Source organism: Hylobates moloch, unplaced genomic scaffold, assembly GCF_009828535.3.
Source record: "Hylobates moloch isolate HMO894 unplaced genomic scaffold, HMol_V3 SCAFFOLD_16, whole genome shotgun sequence".
In the NCBI taxonomy this organism is placed as follows: Eukaryota; Metazoa; Chordata; class Mammalia; order Primates; family Hylobatidae; genus Hylobates; species Hylobates moloch.
The window spans coordinates 19,893,006-19,917,930 of NW_026652291.1; the positions used below are offsets into that span (position 1 = coordinate 19,893,006).

General features: G+C 38.2%; 1 protein-coding gene across 4 annotated transcripts in view; it reads right to left on the reverse strand.

Annotated features, from left to right (window-relative positions):
* Positions 1-9,226: 9,226 nt before the first annotated feature.
* The window catches only part of FLRT2 (fibronectin leucine rich transmembrane protein 2), a 97,694-nt gene continuing 81,995 nt past the window's right edge, over positions 9,227-24,925 (reverse strand). For all 4 annotated transcript variants that reach the window (XM_032179329.2, XM_032179326.2, XM_032179327.2 and 1 more), the window contains one exon: positions 9,227-15,461. In XM_032179329.2, coding sequence (XP_032035220.1) covers positions 13,098-15,080 — 1,983 coding nt within the window. In that variant the 5' untranslated portion in view covers positions 15,081-15,461 and the 3' untranslated portion in view covers positions 9,227-13,097. The remainder of the gene's footprint in view (positions 15,462-24,925) is intronic.

The following is a 24,925-nucleotide window of genomic DNA, read 5'->3' on the forward strand; positions in this document are numbered from 1 at the left end:
CATGAGCCACCGCACCTGGCCCAGAATGTTCGTAATTTCGTAAAAACATTTTTTTTTGCCTTTCTTTTTCTTTTCCTGAAGATGGTTTGTTGCCTACTTTTCAGTTTATACTGGCTTTTTAAAACAGATTTCCTTTAGAGTAATTCTTTCAATAGTGACAGCTATATTTACTGAAATAAAATGTTTCAAACATGTCTCGAAGTTTGAATTTCTGTCACTATAGAAAATTAGTTAAGATTAATAAGAACATGTTTTTTTTTTCTGCAGGTGACTTCGCCTTTGATTTTCCTACATTTAGGCAATGTTAGTGATGTTCTTTAAACTGCCAGGTAGAATTTCAATGTTTGCAATACAAATACCATTAAATACTTTTATTATAGTTACTTTGATAAATTCTTTTAAAAATACTATTTTGGTCCTTTATAGAGGTAGCATAATATTTAAAACTAACTTTAAAAAATAATTATTTTACTAATCTGGTTGCATTTTATTAAATTCTCTTTACAGAATTAATGAACTTTTAAAGATTTCATAACAAAGAACTAATTAATGAGAAGCATAAATAACAGCTTATGAAAGAATAGATAATGATACCTTAGTCTGAGTCCCAAGGACCACTTTCCAATTACACAATTACAAGCCATTAATTTAAAATATCAATCATTAGACTATTATCAATTATTGGAAATGTGTATTATATAAACATTATATAAACATCTTTGATAAAGCAATGTTGATTATATTCAGGTGTATGATGTGATGAAATAAAGCTAGTGTTCACTGGCAGATATTCTTAGGTAACCGCTTTAAAGACTAAACATTTTGAAATGAACATTTCATTGTTACCTGCTACGTAGTGGTTTTATAAAAGTATTGAAGGTCCGGGAAAGAAGAATTTCCTAATTATTCCAAAAAGTTGTCATCTTTCTTTTTTTTAAACCATAATTGTACATTTGTTCAAGATTCAGATAAAAGTGGCAGGGATCAGGGTTAAAATCTGTTCTATTCCATCAAAAATAAACCACATTTATTATTTAATATTTTCTAGCTATTCTCATAATTCTTTTTCTGTCAAATATTAGGGTTTAATAGCTGTTATATAAAGGCTTGAAAACATAAAATATTTAATATTTTAAGAAACAATTTTTTATACAATTTTTATTGTAGGACACTCTATCTTTGATAATTTTTACTTAAAGTGTTTTATTAACAGCCTATTTAGTAATATAGATTGCATTTCCTTGTTTTGAGGGAGAAGTGATTGAACTAATGAATTTTGTTTTCACTTGGTTCTCTTTCTATTCATTTGTATTTTTTCAGCCATAATGGGTTTGAATATATGCCAACCACTGAAGTGAAGATGATATAAATTATCTCATCAAATCTTTAAAAGTATTAGTACCTCATTTCATATATGAGGAAACTGAGGCTTAGGGACATTAAATAATACCACACAGATACAAAGTCACAGTTCTTTGTGATTCTGTACCTCCTGATTTTAGTGGTTATGCATGTTGCTTCCCAAACATATCAAGTTTAAGGTTATTATAACTAATGAGAAACATGTTAGTCTTTATACTTAAGTCAATGAAACTGAGTGTTTATATGTTTGCTTTATCTATCCTATTCACATCTTCCTGAATTTTAAAAGCACACAGAACACAAATCAGTCCAAAGAACCAAATCTAAACTACATAGAAAATGAACAAGCATAAAACAGAATTTAAGGTCCAAAATAACTTGGGAGATCAACTAAATTCCTGTGCTTTTGACTACAAGAAACAAGCCAGAGAGAGAAATGGTCTTATCCAAGATATAAAGGAGATTTGAGTTATATAGCCCAACTTTTTGCACACTAATTCCATATATTTTCAAAAAGTAGCTGACATTGATTGAGCATTTTATATGTGTCAGGCACCGTGCAGTATGGTTACTGTTGGTGAGTATTGTTATTAACCCATATACAGATGAGAAAATTGAAGCATAAACATGCCCAAGGACCAAGGTTAGTATGAGCAAGGATTTGAATTTAGATGTAGACAGAATTGGACTCAGAATTTAAAAGATTCATCATGTTTTCATAATATAGCTTCCCATCCAATAGGCTACAGTCTTATAGACACTGTTGCTGTTAGATATAATTGGCCTCCATTACAAAACAACTCACTTCCTGTGCTTCCTCCTTATTTCAGATACACTAGTAAAGCATGCTGTATTCCAACTAATGAGGGCAGTTATGTAAAATACTTAGCAATAGGATAACTGAGGCCTACCAATCAAAACAGACACTAGTCCAAACAGAATAAAGATTGGCAGTAGACCACAGGAATGCCAGTACCCATAGATACTTGTCAAATAACTGTCCTGAAACCAATTAAATCATGCAGTCAAGGACTGAAAAAGTATATTTCCCCCATCATCAAACATCTGAACTTCTGCATTTATTAAGCAAGGAAAGACATAAATAGAAAGCAAAATAATGCTAATACAGGCCGTAGTGAGTGAATTGCTTTGAGACTATTAACTACCACAAAGTGTACAGAAAGAAAACAGCATGACCCTGCTGAAGAGGATGCATGCCTGTTAATAACAACCAGGTTACAAACTTAATAATGATATCGATTGCAAAAAGCAACTGCATGACCAGTGGTAGACTATTGCATCTGCATTGTAGAGACATTAAAATGTTCTTCCATTTGACTGCTACCATCCCCACTATCAGCAAACCAAGTGTGGATTTAGATGCCGTAATAGGTGGTGTACTAGAATCAAATAAAACTGTGTCTTACTAGAAATTATAGATTTCTAAAACAGAATATCAGAAATTTCTTACTTTTTTTTTGAGACAGGGTCTTGCTCAGTTGCCTAAGCTGGAGTGCAGTGGCACAATCAGAGCTCAATGTAATCCTGATCTCCTGGGCTCAAGTGACCCTCCTGCTTCAGCCTCCCAAGTATCTGGGACTATAGGCACATGCCACCATACCTGGTTAATATTTTTTTTTTTTTTTTTTTTTTTTTTTTTTTTTTAGAGATAGGGTCTCACTGCATTGCCCAGGCTGGTCTGGAAATGCTGACCTCAAGCAATCCTCCCACCTTGGCCTCCCAAAGTGCTGTGATTATAGGCATGAGCCTCTGTGCTCAGCTTATCTTGATTTTGTTTTTAGCATTTTGATTTCCAATGCTTTCTGAATGCTCATTCCTGAGGCTTTTTTGAACACCCACATATTCTGAATTGATTTTCAGCAATAACCACAGCTACGTGTACTCTACCAACCAGATAGAATATGTGCTACATTATAAAGAAGTCTGTTCTCTTTCTGTTCAACAATGTTGCTCAATGATCCCACTCACCATGAGAAAAAAAGGCCTGCCATGGTTGTGCGTTATCCCATGGCACCTCATCTTCCCAACTTTTTCCCCCAGAAAGAATAGAGAATAACGAAAACCTTTCTGACAGACTCGTCTTGATAATGGCTGTGCAAATTATTGAGTGTTATGAGGAATTCTGTATGCTAATTACCTTTAAATAGATCATCTCTACATGTAATTCTTACCCCAATACACAAGAAATTTGATTTTCATCATATAAAGGTGGCAATTTGTCACCATGTGCTTGTGAATTACATCTGCATGAAAAATACATGGTGCTTCATGTAATTTATTCAATGTATACTCAGTACCAGATACTCTGTCAACTACTATACATGCCTTTAATTCTGAAAACCACCATATGTGTTAGACATCATTGTCCCCATTTTAGGAAAAGTACACTGATAACCATAAAGTGCAAGTTATTGTCAAGGCCAGTTGGCAGATCAGTGGTTGAAGCAGGATTCCAAAGTAAGTCAGCTTGATTTCAAACTGATTTCTTAATAACTACCACTCTCCACTCCCTTCTTTACAAGCATATCATTTCTAGGAAAGACTATTCTCATGGCAATAACCAAGATAACACAACGTGAACCTTTAAATGAAATATGCTCTATTTTTATATGGAATATGACATAGTGAATAATGACTGTCTTTTTTGATTTTGCTGATGAAAATAAAAAAAAAATCTCTGCTTTTCACATGCGAAGAATTCATTTTGACTAGCAGACCGTCAACATGTTTAACTTTGTGTCTACTTGTGTTTTGTGGACTTGTCATGATGGCAATATTTTGTTGCAAGGTGATTTTTTTTGAGTCTCACTCTGTCACCAGGCTGGAGTGCAATAGCACGATCTCGGCTCACTGCAACCTCCGCCTCCTGGATTCAAGCAATTATTCTGCCTCAGCCTCCTGAGTAGCTGGGACTACAGGCGTGCACCACCAAGCCCGGGTAATTTTTTTGTATTTTTAGTAGAGACAGGGTTTCACCATGTTGGCCAGGATGGTCTTGATTTCCTGACCTCAAGATCTGCCCACCTCAGCCTCCCAAAGTGCTGGGATTACAGGCGTGAGCCACCACGCCTGGCCTTAAGGTGATTTTTAAAGATACCTCTTCGTATGCTTTTCTGCAAGCTGGTTCAGTTTTGAGTTTGTCTGTAATATATCAAAAGGATGTTCTTGGCCGGGTGCAGTGGCTCATGCCTGTAATCCCAGCACTTTGGGAGGCCTAGGTGGGCAGATCACCTGAGGTCAGGAGTTTGAGACCAGCCTGGCCAACGTGGCAAAACCCGTCTCTACTAAAAATACAAAAACTTATCCAGGCATGGTGGCGCATGCCTGTAGTCCCAGCTACGCAGGAGGCTGAGGCAGGAGAATTGCTGGAACCCGGGAGGCGGAGGTTGCAGTGAGCCGAGCTTATGCCACTGCACTCCAACCTGGTGACAGAGCGAGACTCCAACTCAAAAAAAAAAAAAAAAAAAGATGTTCTTCAGGTCATTTTAATTGTTCTCTCAGCATACCCTACGAATGTAGACATACTGATTCCATCTAAACTTACAAATCAGATGCATGGCCACCAAATAATCATAAAAACAAAATTTCTTTTAAAAATGTTCATGAGTAATCAAGAGATTTTAATGAAAATATATACGTTTGTTTTTTCTTGTAAAATGCATACTGTGATGTTTGAGCAAGGCTAATTTTGCACAAGTCAGAACTCCACAGCTCTTTCTGGGGCTATTAAAAAAAAGAGCCATCTGGCCATAAGCGACTGACAGAGTGGCTCTTCCCCTGCGGCTGGGCACCTACCAGGGCCTGGGCATGGCTCTCAACACTGGACGAGGTACAACAATTTACAGAATATGTTTTCTGTTTCCAGGGGCCCCATTGTATAGGCATGAAGCAGACTCACAAAAAATTACAATATATAGGTGCTAAAAATAAAAGTATTTTAAAGTTATATTAACTGCACAAAGGGGTCAGATAATTGGCAGGTGTGATTCCAGCAGCTTTGGAAGAGAGGCCTTTGACTTGCATCTTAAAGGACAAATATGTCATCAGGCAAAGGGGAATGTCATAGGATGAAAGACCTTGAGCACATATACAGTGGTTTGAAGGAGCTTGAGATCCCAGGAAGATAAACGGAAAGCATTTTGAAGGAGGAGGCAATATTGGTAAGGAATGTAAGGGAGCAACACGTAGTAGGATACATATGTCACAGAAAGAGTTTGAATTCTATTTTGCAAGCAATAAAAATGCATGTTTTGCAAGCACTACAGTATCATACTCAGGCATTCCTTATAGATTATGATTACCCTTTGTCCTTCAATGTGTTGGAAAGGCTAAATTAGAAAAAGACTAAAGGAAGGGTCTTAACCAAGTAAGAGTCAGAGAACCGAGAGGAGAAAACACATTTGAGAGACCATTCTAGTGCTGGAACTAGCAGAATCCTAGGCTGATTATTTAAATGCAGCAGTGTGGTTCATGCCTGTAATCCCAGCACTTTGGGAGGCCTAGGTGGGTGGATCACCTGAGGTCAGGAGTTCGAGACCAGCCTGGCCATATTCTGTTCAAAGAAAGCAAAGAGGCAGAAAGAGCCCAGGCCGTCTATTAAAAACCAGCAGCTTCCAAGAAAAATTTTTGATGAGCAAAATTTGACTGTCCTGGAAAACATTCTTATTCTGCACCAGAACTTACCAGGCCTCAGTAAATATTTGCTGAATGAAATCAAAACTAAACCAACCAAGGTCCATCCTATCCCATCTAGGGAGTTTAGAAGACTTTCTGAGCCAGCATAGTTTTATATTAGGAAAAGAGTGACCCAATACTGAGGTTTATTATGTCATTGAAGTAATAAGAATTCCCCTAAGGATATATTGAGGTTTTCGTCTAGTTTAGACTTCATACCAAAAAAAAAATAAAATAAAATAGACAGATATGATCACCCGTTGGTATGTGTGTGCTAAAATGACATATAGTTTGGGGTATTACCATTAAAAACTTTTGTATTCTTAACTTTCAGTAGAGCCAATGAAAATAAAGCTTATATAATATCCCCTAAAGCACACATTTTCATCTATGTTATGGAAAAAAATAAGATCACAAATTCAGAAGCCAGTTTACTAATGCCCTAATAGATTGTGACATATGTGCTTTTTCAGCAGAATCTACAAAATACTTAGAGCAACATCTCAAGTATGAAACAAATGCATTACTAAAAATAACCCAACTCAAGACCTTTTAGTAGCTCTTTCAGCTCACCCTATGGGTACAGACATATCTTGATTCCATCTGAAACTTTCAAATCAGATAAACGTGCGACCATCAAATAATCACAAACAGAATTTTTATAAAAAAATAGGAATGGATGACCAAGGGCTTTAAAAGACAGGAATTTTGAGGCTTCTAAAATGTTCCCTTGATTTGCCATAAATGATAATATATGCATCCACTGAGAAGTTATGATAGCTCCATCATGAAAAATCTGAAGGCTAGTCAGTCTCAAGGATGGTCAATTTATTAAGAGGCAGGAAAACAATCAAGAGTCCATGGAGTCATGCTCAGGGGTAATTCCTGACTCTGCCATTTACAGGATTTGTAGCTATAGACTAATCACTTAATTTCTCTTGAAGCTAAGTTTTAAAATCTAAAAATTAAAATAATGCACCTTACAGGGTTATTTTAAAGACAAAATGCAAACATACGTTATCACACAGTTTGCACAAAGTCTTACATAAACAAAGGTTGTTAGTAATTGTCAGGTGCTATTATTACTCCTTCAGATTGATTTCCACTGTGGTGCTTAATAAAAATTTAAACGGCTGCATGTGTAATTACCAAATACAATTTCTAAGTTTTCAAATACTTGGTGGAAACTCGAAAATTTAATTCAAATTAAGTTCTGACTTTAACAATGTACTCTCTCATTGCTGCATCTATTAAAAGCCAAGAACATCTAATACATGACAGTTGCGTCAACCTTACCAACAGGTAGAAACATCTCTTTTGTCACCTTAGATGTCCTGTCAATTTAATGAAGTAGTATAAAGTGATTACACAGTCTCTGAGACACTGGAATGCATTAGAAAAAGTGTTTATTACCTGATCTGTGAGTTTCTTGATGGCTCACAAACATTTTTCTCTGAATCCCCAGAAGACCCTAACATAGTGCTGTAGAAAGTAGACGAATAGTAAATATATCAGATGAAGAGATTTCTTCAGGGACATAGTGAGGGAGAAGATTTGCCTGATTTGGCTAAGAACGCATTTCATTATTTTGTGAGGCCTCTGAACTCAGCCTAGTGTTTGGAACAGAGTAGGAGGACATTAATGAATTATTTTGAATGAATGGTATTTTTTGACTAATGGTTTAGTCTGCATAGAATGAGGTCTGTAACTCTTGGCAAAAGTACCCAAGAATAGCATGGATGTTACTTTACATAAAATCCCCAAACGTAATATGAATTACTTGTTAGCACTATCTTTCAATGTTCCAACGGAGATTCTACAAACAGGTAATACTAGTTAACTGAAATGTCATAAATTTGTTTCCTGATTCAATCTCTGTCAAATACATTATTAATGAAATGGCCAAGAGGGGTTAGCAAAAGGGGTTCTGAAAAATCATGAGACTAATCAGAATTGAAGTTGAGCAAATGAATAGATACATTTCCTTGAGTGCCTATTGAAAGGATGGATGGATGTGCTATAAATTCTGAAGCAGAAAAGTACTATGAGAATTCTTAAAGAAATCTGACATCTAAAACCAATAGTGTGGCTGGGCATGGTGTCCTATGCCTGTAATCCCAGCACTTTGGGCGATCGAGGCGGGATGACTGCTTGCATCCAGGCGTTTGAGACCAGTCTGGGCAACATGGTGAGACCATGTTTAAAAAAATGTAAAAAATAAAAAATAAAGCCAATAGCATCTATTTTGAAGTAGGGGAAAAGAGTATTCTGATAGGATAAATACAATGACATTATCTATATCCTAAACAACATGGATTTCACCAGTATAAAATAAGATGCTCTGTGTATGTGTGCATACCTAAAAGGTATTCGTAGGAATACACAATTTAGTTGGGAAATTTAAAAGAACATGAGGATTTCATATAAACTCCTCACACAAAAAGGATCAAATGGCCTTTAGAAATGCAAGTCATATTCATGACAGGAGAATATGAAAATCCTATTACCTCTTTGATTCGTGCCCTCCCGTGTCATTTTTTCTACATTAACAGCACAAGTATTGACTGTATCCCAATGAACTTACTCAGATAAACACAATGTGGTTTTCTTTTAAAATAAGACTTTACTGAATATATCAACAAGGTACTGTATAGTGTAGAGTGAAGTTTGTCATTAACAAAGTGTGCGACATGGTAGGTGTCAGAGGATGTGTGATGCAGAATCTTCCAGCCCCTTGTCAGAAAGAACACACTAAACAGAAACCAGAAGCAAATCAGCATATGGTTCAAACAATAACAAATCATCAGGTTAACTTTCAGTGAATATATACTAGTCCTATGAGGGACACACACTTGGCAATGCCTTCACCTTGCCTTAAACGGTTATAAATCTTACATTCCAGGGACACCTTTACAAATGCCCCCGTGTGTGTGTGTGTGTGTGTGTGTGTGTGTGTGTGTGTGTACAAGCATGTGCATGTTTGATATTAATTTTGAAATGCCTGTTGCAATGGCCTTGCTTTGTGCTCTTCTGGTGGGTGTGCAGGTAGAAAACAAAAAACTATAATAAAAAAATTTGTTTTGTTATAACAACGGTATCAGACATATACAAAACTCTTTCTCCAGTGACAAGCATTCCCCATTGCTAGTAACTTGTCTTTTGACCCTGCTGAAGAAATCAGAGAAGGATGTAGGTTATGCCTTCTTAGCATTCATATTTTGACTTTAGAAAGAGCATCAGGCAAGGTTTGACAAGACCAAGAACAAGACCAAGAGCTGTTTTGTTCTGTGTGAGTATTATTTTTCCGTTTGGGGCACTGTTTTCTGCTTTGCTTTCCCATGCAGCTGGAATGGTAAGTCGTGAGCAAAACTGCTATTCTCATGTTCTAAAGTAAAATGTAATGTCTCCTTGTTACAGGTTAGAGAAAAATGCTATAAGCAAAGATGCCAATGGAAATTAACCACTTCACTTTTCAAAAGCTGCGATGGCCTCTGCAGCCGAGGTCCGGCGATCAAGTGAAGCATCCATTCCCTATGGACTACAATATTGCCTCGTGTTCTGAATGGATGCTTCGATCACAGCATGAAGATGTTGTCCTCCCTGGTGGGGAAGGAAATTCTGATTTGTGTGAAATGACTAAGACCATTATGATAGGTGCTAGTAGAAAATGAAGCTGTAATATTAGCTACTTCATTAATACTTTTTACCAGACTGGTCACATTATACTGTTTTTAACCTCAGGGAGAATGTCTAATATATTTTCAACGAACATCCAGATAATTAGAAATTGCATTATTTCTCACAGGGGAGAATGTTTTCCATTTGTTACACAAGGAAAATAGGCAGGGGATACATTCCTCGTATCTGCCTGCGATTGTCCCATGCAGTAGGCTGCTAATGCATCTGACGGTGTTTGACGGTAGCCCAGAGTCTCTCTATAATCAAACATATCTCCCCAAACAAGCAGGTATTAACAACTACCCTGGCTATAGATAACGGTCAATATATCCTTCTGATCATGACTATGCCTCTTCCTTTTCAGTGTCTTCTGTACAGTGACAGTTACCAAGCTCTGAATGGGATCAGATTCTATCTGAATCACCTCATTTGGCCAGGCAGCATCAAGCTCTTTACTGGCCAGTGAGCATGGCCTTTTTCCCATGGTCTTGGCCTGTACTCTCAACCTTGACTCTTGACTAATCATCTCAAAATACATCATAATGACAGCAAGAGAGGCCCAAACATAGAGCAGGTATATCAGCAAAAATACATTCCCATGACTAAAAATGCCAGTCAAAGCAGAATCCCCAGGGACAGTTGTTTGGCAATTTTCATAAGACACATTAGACATCACAGATTCCATCATGTGCTTTCTATCCTGGTGCAGGTGAGGCTGTAACAAATGGGAGACGGATTTTAACCTTAGCAGTCTTTGCCATGTTGTACACGGATGAAAATAAAGCCTGTTACTAGGTTCAATCTCTTCAGGAACACCTCCAGCAAAAGGGACCCTGTCAGACCATCTTAAGCATTGCACATGACTGTCTCCATTGTACCATTTAAGCCCCAAATAATTCTGTGAACCTCATAAGAAATGACAGGAACCTCTTCATCCTTGTTCTTCCTGGCCCAAAGCGGTTTCAGCAGCCAGAAATCCCACTGGGGGTTAAACATACAATATACATAAATGAGAATGATTATTTTGTGAATAACAGAAATAAAAACCCTCAAAAGTCAAAGTACCATCATTTGAATGCACAATTTTATCTACACGGCCAAGGGGAAGAGGACAGTGGAAGGGAATTATCCAGCTAAGTACACAAAGCCCCCATGTCATTGTCTTGATTTTAGATGTCTTACTGCTACACTCATCACCTTCACAGACTCTTTTCCCTTCACTGTGTGGAGCTAACTTTAAAAAAAGCAATAGCCAAAACCCTCTAGCTAATAGACTAAAATGGAAACCAGAGTCACTTTAGAATTAATTTAAATTAATTCATAGCTAAGTTCAGCTCTACTGACTGCACAGTTTCAATTCTTGTGTCTACGACATACAGCTGCAGTTACATTTTCTGCTTATTCTGAGGGACAAGGGAGATTAAAACATATAAGTTGGACTATATTATTAAAGAAAATAAAGCTCTTACTATAAAGAAAAAGTTGCATAGCATTTTATACCTAAACTTTTACAAAGAAGACACATCACAGTTTTCTTTTGCTGAGAGAGAGAGAGAGAGCTAGTAAGATGATTGTGACATTTACTTCATGGGTCCCTATAATAATGGCCAGTGGTAAAAGAAATATGCAGCACAGAGTGAAATGTTTAAATTTGATTTTCAAAAGATATTTTTTCCAAGGGAGTAGTTTTTGATAATGTATGTGATCCATAGCCCTTCTCTACCTAAGGATGGCAAAGATTAAATTACGTGTTTTCTGAAGATGTTGCCTCAAAAGTATCTAGAATTAAGCATGGACATCCTCTCTTTTCTATGCCCTGCTCTGCCAGGATTAGGGGAACAAGCCTTCACTCTCTGACTTGTTTTTCATGGGTTGTCCTGCTAACATAAGATTGATTAGCCCTCCACAACTGTCAAAGTAGAGGAACATCCACGATGGAAAAGGGACAAATAAAATTTCAAAAGTGGAACAGGATCAAAGTCAGTCCAAGGTGGAAACCAGATATTGCTTTTTAAAAAAATTCGTTATTTTGGCCAGCTTTGATGTGTCCTTACAGAATTATCAGCAGTGAAAATTAGTATGCATTTTAAAATGTATAAGTACATAATGGATATTTTGTGCAGCCAAGACTGGCATCCATAATTTTCCTTGAAATACTGAGCAGAGGGAGAAAAACAAAGGTATCATAAACAACTAATTATGAAAATATATGGGAGATGGTTGGAAGACAAGAATTTGCAAGGGGATAAAAGATATTACTTCAAGCTATTTCAACATGATACTAACAAAGTCAGCTGACATAACAGAACCACTGATCAGTTGTTTTTGTCTAAATAGCAGTAAGGGTAATTTTTAAATAAGTCGTTGTATTTTCCAAACATTGATCACCTGTTGGTCTAAATATCATGTTGACATAGCCTCCGTGAATCTACCCAAATAATTCTCATTATCAAAAATAATTCCATTCAATATAATTCTTCCCTTTATTTTATTAGCCTCTTCTAAAAAAGTATTCTAGAATATATCTCTGTTGAATGTGATTCAACCTGACATATGATTTGAACAGTAACACTTTTAAAGGGAGTCTTCTTGCTACAACATCAGACCGGTCCCTGAAGATGACTGAAATCAGACTCAAGTCTCTAACTCTGTTATCACATAGGACCAGGGAAGCATGAAGAGTGATTTTTAAGTTCCCAGTCAGAAAGCCGACCCCTGCATTTTCAGGTCCTTTCAAATCTCATCCCGATTTTCTTGATTCTGTCAGGCCGGGTTAACTTATCTCATGGGAACTGGCTTCCTCTTGGTGCTTTCAGCATTTCCCACACAGGGTCAAATTAGGGTAACTACCTCCATTCTTACATTATAGAATTTTTTACCTGTCTTCCGGACCTGGAGGTATAGGAATAGTGTGAAACTATCTGGGCCATTTCTTGTTTTACCCATATTATTCCTCTTACCCTGATGAGTCCATTTAATCTGCCCTTTCATCTGACCACCAGGAATTTATTCTGACAGCTTCAACAGCAAAGTGGTTGATGTGTATCCTAAGGAAGAATCACTCGTTCTTTTTGCCTTGGCATTGGGTTCTCATTGTACAACCCTGTACAGTACTTCAGCAACTATTTTTTGTAAGATTTAAAAAGCAAAGAGTTACAAAACTGTAATTAACTTGAAATAGAAAAGATAGCACTTTTTTTAAATCCCATTATATAGTACACCGTATAAATTACAGAGTATTCAAATGCACAAATGCATCTGTGTAACATTTATCAAATGTAATCTGCGTGTCTTTATGTGCACACACGAGTGTGTTCTCAAGAGTCTAATTGTCCGCCTTGATAACGCTGGGCCTCTGGCTGTCACGTATGGCAGTGCTCCAGGTCTGGCACGCTGCTGTTGCAGTATCGCATGTTGTTGGGGATATGGCAGTCTGTGTAATTAATGCCCCCATTTGGGGTGTAAATGGGCTGCAGTCTGAAATCTCCTTTAAGGAGTTGATCGTTATTTAAGGAGACGATCTGAAAACTGGTTTCTGTCATCTCCAGGATGGAGTTGTCCTTCTTGGTGCCTGCCTCGCAATAATCATCTTTCCGCCGGCCACGGTTGTATTTCCACTTCTGGGAGGTGTAGCGCCCCTTTTTGTGCATGTGCCAGCAAAAGACGCTGAGCAAGACCACCAGCACAAATATCACCGCTCCCCCGATCAAGCCCGCCAACAGAAAGGGGGAGCCCATGCTGTGGGACGTCGTCTGCTCATGGCTGGACGCTGTGTTGCTGCCGTTGTTCAGATAGGAGGCATGGGTGGTGGCCTCTGAACAAATGGTGTCTTCTACCGCGCGGTAGTTAAAAGCATCCAGTGGCACTAAACAAATCCGATAGGTGGATCGGGGCTCTAGGTTAACCAGGCTCAGGTGTTGCTTCTCACCGCTGACTATGCGCTCCTGAACAATGCCCCCTACTAAACTGTGGCCCATTTTCACCCATGTGAGTTTGTATGCCATCACGGTGAAGAGAGACAGCCAGCTGACTTGAATGGAAGTATCATTCACAAAATGGATAGACAGCTGGATCCGTTCAGAAATAGGTGGGGTCACTCTTTCTCTGCCATCCCATTCAGGAATCGCGGGAAGTTTCGATGTGGTAGGAGTCGGAGGCGTGTAGCTTCGGCTAGGGTTTGGAATAGAGAGGGTGGGAGGCTGAGTGGTCGGAGAAGCTGTACTTGGGGCTGGGGTGAAGAGAGGCAGGCCGGGGGTCGTGGTGGGACAGGACAAAAGATTCATATTTAATTCCCTGACCGCCATCCCCCGGACTTGTTCAGGACCTTGGCACATGAAACCCCGCACGTTGAGAGATGAAGGGATATATTTGAGCCATTCCGTGACCCACTTAATACTGCAGTCACAAAACCAAGGGTTATTCCGAGCTGTCAGCTGCTTCAGGTTGGAGAGATTATCAAAAACCCCTTGAGTCAGCATCCGCAGTTGGTTGTTGGATATATCCAGCCGTTCCAGCTTACGCAGATTTGAGAAGGCTGTCAAAGGAATGTGGTTTATCTGGTTGTCCTGCAAATAGAGCCTGATCAGATGCGTACCTGGGAGATCGGGAGGAGGGTGGGACAGCGAATTACGTACGATTGAAAATTCCTTGAGCTTGGTGAGATGGCTGAAGGTGCCCTCGGCGATACCCTTGTTGGTCAGGAGGTTCCCATCCACAATAAGACGCTCCAAACTCGTGAGATTCTGGAAGGCCATGTCGGATATGACAGCAATTCGATTTTCATCCACTCTTAGCTCTTGCAAGTCCACAGGAAGCCCAACAGGCACACTGCTCAGGTGATTCTTAGATAAAAACAACAATTTGAGGCTAATAGCCTCCCGGAAGGCCCCGTCTTCCACCCCCACTGTGGATATGGAGTTGTCATCCAGGTGCAGCTCTTCAAGCTTCAAGAGCTGGGCAAGAGCAGCCCGTGAAATGGTCTGAATATTGTTTTCCTGCAAATGGAGAACTCTGACATTCTTGGGAAGGTTCATGGGGAATTCGTCCAGTTGGTTGCCATACAGGTAGACCGTGTGCACCGACTGTACATTGTGCAGTTCTGCAGGAAATCCAGCATTATTAATTTGGTTGTTGTGGAGGTAGAGTACGGTTACGCCCTCCGGGATCCCAAGAGGCACTGAGGTCAAGCTTCGCTCATTACAGTAGACAAAGTTCCTATCGCAGCGGCACACACTAGGGCAAGCCAGGAGTTTGGACACCTGTGAGTAGAGCCCCAGGGAAATGATAAGCCAAGACTTCAGGAAAAAAGCCCCATGGCTGGGCCACTTTGTGGTCTGTAGGCCCATTTCTGAAGTACAGAAATAAAATACAATGTGGTGGGAAAAAGAAAAAGAAAAAAAAAAATAAACAGATAGCAAAATCAAAATGACTGGATGGCGTTCTGTTGAAGTCCAGAACTCCAGCTAGAGGGAACGTCCTGAGGGCATATGGTAAAATAATCTCCCTGCTGTCTCTGTTCTTATCAGCCTGTGTTGCCCTCTTTGCTGCTGTCCTCCATGTGCAAAAAATTCAACAGGGAGAATTTTTCCACACTGGCAACAGGTGGTGGCAAGTTATCAGCCGTGTCAACACAAGCCCAAGTGGGCAGGCAGAACTCTCTTCTTCTTTCGTAGGTCAAGCCAGCCTTGATTAGCCTATGAACTTCTTGGTTAAGTTCAATCTGCAATCTGTTGTAGGAAAGAAAAGAGGAAATGGTCAGTTAAAGGCAGTAATGACAGAAGTGCCAAATATGACCCTGAGCCTTTCAAAAACAATGAGATTGGGATGAAATGTTGAGAGGCCAGAGTTGGCATTAAGTGGAATTTCAAATAACAGTAACTTAGTTGGAAAGGTATTCAAGAAATAATTAATATAGTATCTTCAAAAGGACATCATGCTATTACCTGTCACTATCAACCATCATATTGTGAATTTAACATCCCAATCAGTACCTTCTCTTTTATCTATTCTTTATCTATTTGCATATCCAAACACTTAATTACAACAGGCACACTGCTGAATCCACTCAATCAGTTAATGATAATTATCTACAAATCCTACCGGTCATAGACTAGTTTCAAGGTAGAGGTGATGACTGACAGCTAGCAAAAGTAAAGGGGAAAATGTGAAGCCCTGCAGAGTTATATATTTAAAAATGCAAAATGGAGACTAATAAAGTCACTTAAAAAGATGCATCCTTACAGAAAAGTTATTCCAAATGTATTATATATGGAATATATATGATATTATATGAACTTTCTATATACTATGTTATAAAAAAGCTGTAGCTGAATAAATTGCCATTTCCTTTTAAATGTGTTTTAAAACTCTGATACAAAAGCTTATTCATGCTTAATGGAAAATTTTAGAGAATAAAATATAAAGAATACAGTACGAAGCTGATAAAGATTATTCATTATATTATCACTCAGAGATAACTGATCGATTTGCTTACTTTCCTTTTTTCTATACACATACTTAACAAAATTGGAATCATTATTTTTCTTTTTGTTACCTAACATATGTCATGACCACATTACCACGTAATTTAAAAAAAATCATTCAAAGAAAAAAAAGAAATTCAAAGAAAAAATTTTTCAAAGAAAAAAAAAGTAGTATAAACCTAGTGAAAGAAGCATGTATGAAGGCAGACTTTTTTCTTTCCCACTTCTTGTCTCCCTTCCTCTTTATCTTCCTCCAAAATAGCTTGCACCTCGAGTCACCGAGGAGAATGACTAAGCTCCAGCCCACAAAACATTTCCACTTATTTCCTCCTTCGGGACCTCTAGGTCCAGATGAGATATACCATTGTGATCCCTTGAAGAGTTGCCAAGCTCACTACTAGGGGTAAATTATTTTTCAACAGCACCACCTTCCTTCCGTCTGTGCTTTCCTGCTTTTATAAGAGGTCTTTTAGCAAATTTTGAAATGACAGAAGATAAAGTTGAGGAAGTCAAGGCAATCCACAGATAGTAATCATGCCTTCTTGCTCCAGAATGTATTCCATCTGTTTTTAGATTAGAGAGGTAAAGAAGTTAATTGAAAGGTGCCAGATTTGATTTCCCTACAAAATAAGCTAACATGACAGGACATGGCAAACTGAGAGTCTCTTAATTCTCACCAATACATGGAGATTGAAACAACTTACATCTAAAAGCACAGAGGAACTATTTGAAATTGTTCCCTTAGCTATCTTTAGAAATATAATTAAAAAAGAAAAAAAAGAACACTGGAAATGTTATTTAAGTGTTAAGGACGTTGTAAATGTGTTCTATAATTTAAAAGACTGTAAGCCATCTAAAAAAAATGGCTTTGATGACCAGAAATGGTAAAATTCATTTTTTTATTGTTTAGGAAATAGAAGGTGGGTGGCAGGGGATCTTTTTTCAGGTAAAAATAGAGAGATATGATGCTTTATTAAAAATCAAGCATGGCTGGGCTTGATTTCACGTGGTGGCTTACACTTGTAATCCCAGCACTTTGGGAGGCTGAGGCAGGCACAAAGCTTGAGCCCAGGAGTTCGAGACCAGCTTGGGCAACATAGTGAAACCCCATTTCTATTAAAAGTTAGAAAAATTAGCCAGGTGTGGTGGTGTGAGCCTGTAGTCTCTGCCACTCTGAAGGCTGAGGTGGGAGGATTGCCAGAGCCTGGGAGGTGGAGGTGAGCCAAGATCATGCTGTTGCAGTCCAGCCTGGGTGACAGAGCAAGACCCTGTCTCAAAAAGAAAAAAAAAAAAAAAGTCAAGCATTATTTAATTTTTTACAAAACCTAATACACATTTTGTTGCTGAAAAAGGATGCCATTCCTTCCAAAAGAAATCTATCTATAAACTTAAAGAATAATTTATATAACTGAGGTGGCACAGGAAAAATGAGTTTAATGCTATCAGCCTGATGGCATCCTTAGCTCAGGCTTCAAACCATCTTAATGTTCCCTAACATCTTGGTACTCAAGTGTGGTCCTTCGTCCAGCAGCATGAGCCTAACCTGGCAAGATGGTAGAAAAGCTAACCCTCAGGCCCAAAATCTGCATGTTAGCGAGAGCCTGGGGTGGGCGCATTCAAATTTGTGAAGCACCATGAACATCTTATTTAATCATTCATGTTTTAATTTATTAAATGTAAAATAGATGCAAGAGCATGTTACATGACTCTTTTGAGAAGAGTTAAGGCATAAGGCATACTAATCACTTTTGTCCCCGGGAGACAGTCTCAAATAACATCTTATATGTAAATTACATCTTCTGGGTGGAGCAGTGCAATGACTATGTATGACACTTGGCCTTAACAGAAAATGTTTATCTGGATGACAAGTACTAATGCGTAGTAGGACCTTAAAGAGTGACTTGTCATCATAGGAGCCCACTTTTGTAAAACATTTAAGAATAAAAAACTGTTTGGTGCTATTAATAATTACTTCCACAAGAGCTAGGAAAGTGAGACTAAAGAATAAAATGTAATATGTTTGAGTATTCTACTGGAATCTTCAAAGTGTGATGAAGCAACCACTGAAGAGAATGTCCTAAGGGAGAAAAACAGCAGCACCAGGGTCTCTAAGTTCATATGTAAGAAAAAATATACTTCTACATTGTCTTATAGGCCACGTATTAGGGGCTAAGAAACAAATCAATACTTGAGGATGATGGTGTTTGCTTAGACTTCATCAACTAACAGCCTCAAGGACATTAACACTGGGAGTAAACCAAGTACTCAGGGATGGGCCTACAAACTATTATTATGCATCCGAATCGTACATTTTCCATTCCTGAACTGTGTTCTCTGCAAGGAGAGACTAGGCCCCCATCAGCCAACCCTTTGCCCCTGGGCCTTGCTCTCTTGCAGGCATATTTTACTTATGAGTGGTTCTTTTATAATTATATAAGAAGATGATGTGGTTCTGAAGAAAGCTCCTAATAAGATTACATGGGGCAAACTGTCACTGTTCATACACCTTAACAGGAGAAAAGTCCCGTCGAGACCACAATGTGTTGATCGGCTGTGACAAGTTCAATTTTGAATGAAAACAAACTCTCAGAGCTTTCTTTGACCTTCTTGGGAATCCCACAAAATAACAGCAGATAGCAGATTTGTTCTGTTCTGTGTATCAACAGCAGCTTACACCTATCAGTGAATGCACTGTATTTTTGTTTCAATCAGTATAAATATTGGTAAAATTACAACCACCTAGGCCATAATGATTTTCTAAATTTAAATTTAAATTTTCTTTGCATTTCCAGCTGTGGTTCCTATTGAATAATGAAGGTAGAGATCCTTTTAGACTTTAAGTTGGGGACCATATTTACAGAGAAAGAAAGTATAATGGTCACCAAGCATAGATCCTGAGTTCTCATCCTACTTCTATCACCAAGTAGCAGCAGGATCTTGAGTACACATTTCTCTTTTCAAGTCTCAGCCTCCTTATCTGAAAAATGATAATAATAGTTCCTAACTCACAGCACAGTTGACAGGGTTAAATAAAATAATACTTGTGAAAAGCTTATGTTTGTACATGGCAAGAACATAATAATGCTGATTATTCTCTATGTAATTGTTATTATTAATGATATCCAAAGAGCTGAATTCCACTGTGTAGAACAAAATAAAATCAGCCTTGACCTGCCAAGCTTTATGCACTTCCAACTACCCCAGTTTCTCAGCCTAAGCACTACTGACATTTTGTGCCAGATAATTCTGTGCTGTGGGGCTGTGGTGTGCATCCAAAAATGTCTCCAGATGTGGCCATATATATGTCCCCTGGAGTGGGAAAATCACCACCTGTTGAGAACCGATGATCTACACACACCTTCTTACAAGTGCTTTCGGAAGTTGGCATTATTGCCATAATTTTCTAGAGAAAATTAAGATAAATTTCTAATAAACATAACCTAAAAATGCTTCTCCCATTGACATCGAAAAGCATGAAAATGTAATATACTTTCCATTCATTTATTGAACCAATACTTATTGAGCACTAGAACGAGGATACAGCTGTATACAGAGCTGATGTAGTTTTTGGCTCATGAGGCTTAAAAGTTAAGTGAGGGGAGAAAAATGAGTAGGTGGGGAATTAGGGTTCTATGTAAAGAGTTCTTAACCTTAGAGCATCAAGTAATCGTGGTCCTGTGTAAAGAGTTCTACCCTAGCCCATGAGGTATCAGGAAAAACACTGCAGGGAAAGGATGGCTCTGTGAAAATCAGAAGGATAGAGGGCCCCAAGCCAGGGAAGAAATGTAAGTTCTGCATACAGATCCAAGCTGCTTGTAATGTGAAGCCAGAGATGAATCCCAGCCCAGCTGAGGGAAGGAAAAAAAGGTTAACTGCACAATACTTTCTCCCAACTCTCTGTCCGCTTCTCACTGAGGTATCTGTGCTTCTAGAAGATATTAAACAAACTCATGTTTAAAAATCATTGGGCATTTCACCTATAAGCCTAAATGTTGGTGATAAAAATAATTTCTTTACAAGATGAATTTCAAATATCAGAAGGAAAAGGGTTTTTTTTTTTTTTTTTTTTTTTGTCTTTTAAATGTTTCCCTGTTTGTGTGAATACTGTATTGAATATGTTGCTTCCTCTCCAGGAAACTAGAAATTATAAAGAACGGCTTAATGGCAGGTGCTAGGTAAAAACAGAAATTTTCATTTAAAGGAGACTATAGTTTCAAAAGCCTGAGTATAAATCAACATGCAAAAAAAAAATGCTCTTTGGGGGCAGCAAGAACCCGTCCTTGCCAGTCTCTTAAAGATGACAGTAAAAGCAGCAATTCCAGGCTACTTTATTGTAATTTAACTCTTTTCATAGGAACTGAGACTCAAAGCGCGTAAGTCATGCTATAGCTTTCTGCTCAGTGTTTCTCTCCTAGTGCTGCCTAAGAAGGTTTTTTCTTTTTCTAATTAATTGCAGGAGCCTGTATTCCAGGAGAACTTAATAAACTAAGACTATAAAAATCATAGTACAGAAAATAAGAATTGTCAATAAGCATTGCCAATCGCGTAATAGAATGACAAGGACAAACCTAATAAAATCTTAATGGTTTCAGCACTGGCTGAATTGTGACAAGGTAGCACAGTGCACGAAGTGATACAAATGAGAAAGCTATACTGAAGAGGAATTCTCTTAGAAAAGTTTCCCAGGGTCATATCTGACTTACAGCTTCTAGAGTTAAGCAGTTCGTGCCGAAAATCAGACACAGGCAGGTACATAATCCACAGGCCTAACTACACTACAAATCTGGAAACACTAAAGCAATCTATAGATTTTATGCACATTTCCACAGTCTTGACTATAGGTTATAAATACTGTTTGCACAATAATCAGGAGAGTCCTATAGTTAGCTGACCAAGGTGTGGGGATTAGCAAAGGAATTTAGGGAAACATATATCAATAGCCACCCCGTAGTCTGAAACCATTTTTCTATCTCATTCACTAAACTTCAACCAAGCCCCCGGAAGTTGATCATTAGGCAGATATTTCTCTTTACTGAGATAAAGAGAAACAAGGGAAAGGAGAAAGAAGGAGAGAGGGAGGGGGGAGGCAAGAAAAGAAAAGAAACACTTTGTTTAAACACTTGACCATTTCCAGGCTCCAGTCAGTCTAAAATTGAAAACATTAAAATCAGACCAAAAAGGAGAAGCTATGCTCTTGGCAAACACAAAATACTCTAATATATTTGAAGTGTTGTTCTCACATGGTTTCCAATTGGTTGGAGTAATGGGGGTAACTTGAGAACAAATAACCAGTGTTATAGATTCAAATGCATGAACTTGAGGATACTTTCACTACTGCTACCTGCCTCTCTCAGCCTACTAGGAGGGAGATCCCACTGATCATCCCTGGCTCCCTTTAAAATCTGGAACTGCAGGACTGGGTGGCCTCTTTCCACGTCAACTACTGCCTGCATGGTGGTTGGATCTAGAAGAATAGCCAATTGTCTTGATGCTCTGAAAGCTATTCCTGATAGCAACTGGTTGGGCAGTTGGTCCCCAGTAGTAAAGGGAAGCTGGTAGAGCAGAATTTCAGGAGGCAAATAAATTGAGAGAGTACTAATAAGATATAAAAGTATATGGTCCATAACAGATGTATTTTCTAAAGTGAATATCTATATACTTTCAATCCATTTCAAAGGAATATAATTCAGTTCATTCATAACATTCATTCATTTGCTCAAACAGGTACCAACCATCTTATGTTTCAGAGAAAATAACTGATTTCTTAGACTCTAACCTTTGGGGAAAACTTTTCCCTCTCATCACTTGGTACAGTGGTTCCCCAAACCTGAGGGTCATTAAAAACACTAGGGGAAAGTGATGAGAAATGAAGGTTTCTGGGCCCTACCCCTGCAGATTGTGGTTTAATAGGTCTGCAAAGGAGGTGGGTCAGGTGCAATTTTTCAGCTTTCCCAAGTGAGGCTGATGATCAGTCACTTTAAGGTTTGACCACCCAGCCACTCCCTATCAGGAATTGCTTTCAGGGAATTGAAACAACTGGTCCTTCTCTCTTCTGGGTCTGATCTGGTGTTGTGGAAAGAGTTGAGGGTTTGGAGTAAGTCAGAATTTAATATCTTATCTCAGGGCTTCCACTCCCTAACGGCATGACAAAGGGCACCTGACTTAATCTCTCTGAATTTTACTTTTTTTTATCTCAAAGGGGATAATCAGCTGTGCTTAGGAAATTGTTGGGAGGATTAGATATAAATCATGTAAAGTGACTAAGAGTACCAATTAGGCACTCAATAAACTGGTTTAAGAGAGGTAGAAAAGGTGTGATGAGCAAGAGCTGGGCTCTGGAGACAGAGGACCTGCACAACTTTTCCACTTACCAGTTGTGTTAACTTGGGCACACTATGTCACTTCTCTATGTCTCGGTTAATTCATATAAAATGGAGGAAATAATAGTATTACTATTTCACGGTTGTTAGAGGGCTGTAAATCACTTAGAACATTACCTAACATGTGGAAAACACACACTCTTTATGTTGGTCATTCCTAAGATTAGCTTTAAACAACAACAAAAGCTCGAGCATTTGTCCCTAATTTGGTAGAGGGCTGGTTGTACTGAATCCATCAACTTTTACTTTCCTCATTCATTCGTGGATCACGGTTCTTTCTTTTGGTAATATACATATACATCTTCCATCCTTCAATCCTGAAAATATGTGCAGACATTTATGAAGTTGATCAGTGAGTAAGTGACAGGGCTAGGACTTGAACTCAGGGATGGGCTGCAGGGCCTGCTCCTAACCTCTGTCCTGCTTCCCTGTAAGCTCTAGGCAGACAGGCTGTCTGCTTTCGCTCACCGTTATTTCCCCAGAGCCTACAGCAGTATGTGGCAGGCATTCAAGATCTGTTTGTAACACAAATGAATGAGTCAAAGAACGACCTTCAGATGATTACTTTGTTTGAAAAGGCAGTCTGCACAAACTCTTTGACATCTTCAATCTGAGGTCCCATAAGGAATCAGTGAGATAATATTTCAGAATAGCTTTCAAGAGTTTTAGGCTACCTAAAGCTATCTGGAAAGATTGAGGGATAGATAGAGTGATGGATGAATAGTCCCTGGGCATAAAGAAACTAGATGACCTTTGTAAAAGGTGTAGAACGTGCAACTAGGAAATAGTTGCAATTACTATAGCACTATATTTGTTTTACCAAATAACATCAAATTCTATACTCTTATTGACTTATAGTACTGCAGAAATAGGGTCACTCAGAAACATTATAACATACTTGGTTTGTTGAGAGGCATGTATATACCTAACAGTTCAGTTCTATGATGGTTGTGACCTGAAATCAAGTATTTGTGATCTATCACAAAAAAATATGAATTTTTACTTACATAATAAGAATATATTTTAAATATTTATATAAATCCAATGTGACAGTTCAACTGAACTTTAATTGCATACTACTTTACCATTCCACACAGTTAGAATCAACATAAAATAGGCCAATATCTTTGAAAGCTATAAAAAAGCTTATGGAAAAAATAAACTGAATCCAAAAATATAAACATGGCCTACTTTCCTACCCTAATATTGCACATATGTAATATACATAACAAAACAGAAAATCTTATGTCTCCTTCACAAGAGGAATACACATTTCGGTCGAAGATATTGATTAGGCCCATGAAATGAAATTACATAGTGTGTATTTCCAGGTGAGTTATCTGGTTTTGAGTCTATAAAATGAAAAATTCATTGCTTAAGCCTATTTTGGTATCATAGAGATGGTTCTGAATGTAAATGGTATAAAATTTCCTCACTGAATAAATAGGTTTTTACAATGTGCCTTCTCATCTTCAGAACACCTGTCATGCTGAGGTGTCAGGCTATGTTCAGGAGACTATTTCTGGATTTGAGGAACAAGAGGGGATAAGAAACAGAAGAAAAATTAGTATTGCTTATTATCCTTGACCCTCTCCTTCTCTCAAGGACATTTCCCCCACCACCCACCACAAGAACATGACTAGAAATGGGTTAAGATCAAATCAAGTCATTCTAAAGCTTAAAATAAAACCCAGATAAGCTGCCTCAGTATCATATCCAGTGTGGTTGCAAAATAGTCAAGGAATAATTCGAAGGAGAATATTGAAAATACACAGCAGGTTTTAAAAGCTACCTTTAAAATAATCTATAATGGTGGCCTTGATCATGTGAATGAATTCTGAGATGTGTTCTCCAAACACAGAAGAATTTAAACATACAGGCAGATCCTTTTACAGGTTTATACACAACCAGAATGCTGCTTTCATTGAAGGCCATGGCAGCTTTCAAACTCTACCCCAAAGGCAAAAAGCTGGTATTTTCGTAGTGTTAATCAATTTCAACCACTTAACTGTTTTGATTTTTTTTTTGAAAGAGCTCCCACCAATAATAATTTTAAAAACTCAGGAGCACACAATGACTTAGTTTTTTTTTTTTTTTTTTGAAAAGTAAGTTACATTCTGATTCAGTCCATGTCACCCAGGCCATGTGCATATAATGGCCACCAGAGGGAGGCAACACAGCTGAAAGGTGGTCCCAATACACACACACACACACACACACACACACACACGCTCTCGCGCTCGCTCTCTCTCCCCTCACATGAAAAGGTAGTTTTGACTTTTCATCCTTGACTCAACTATGTGATGTTTTTCCAGAAAAAGGTTCCAA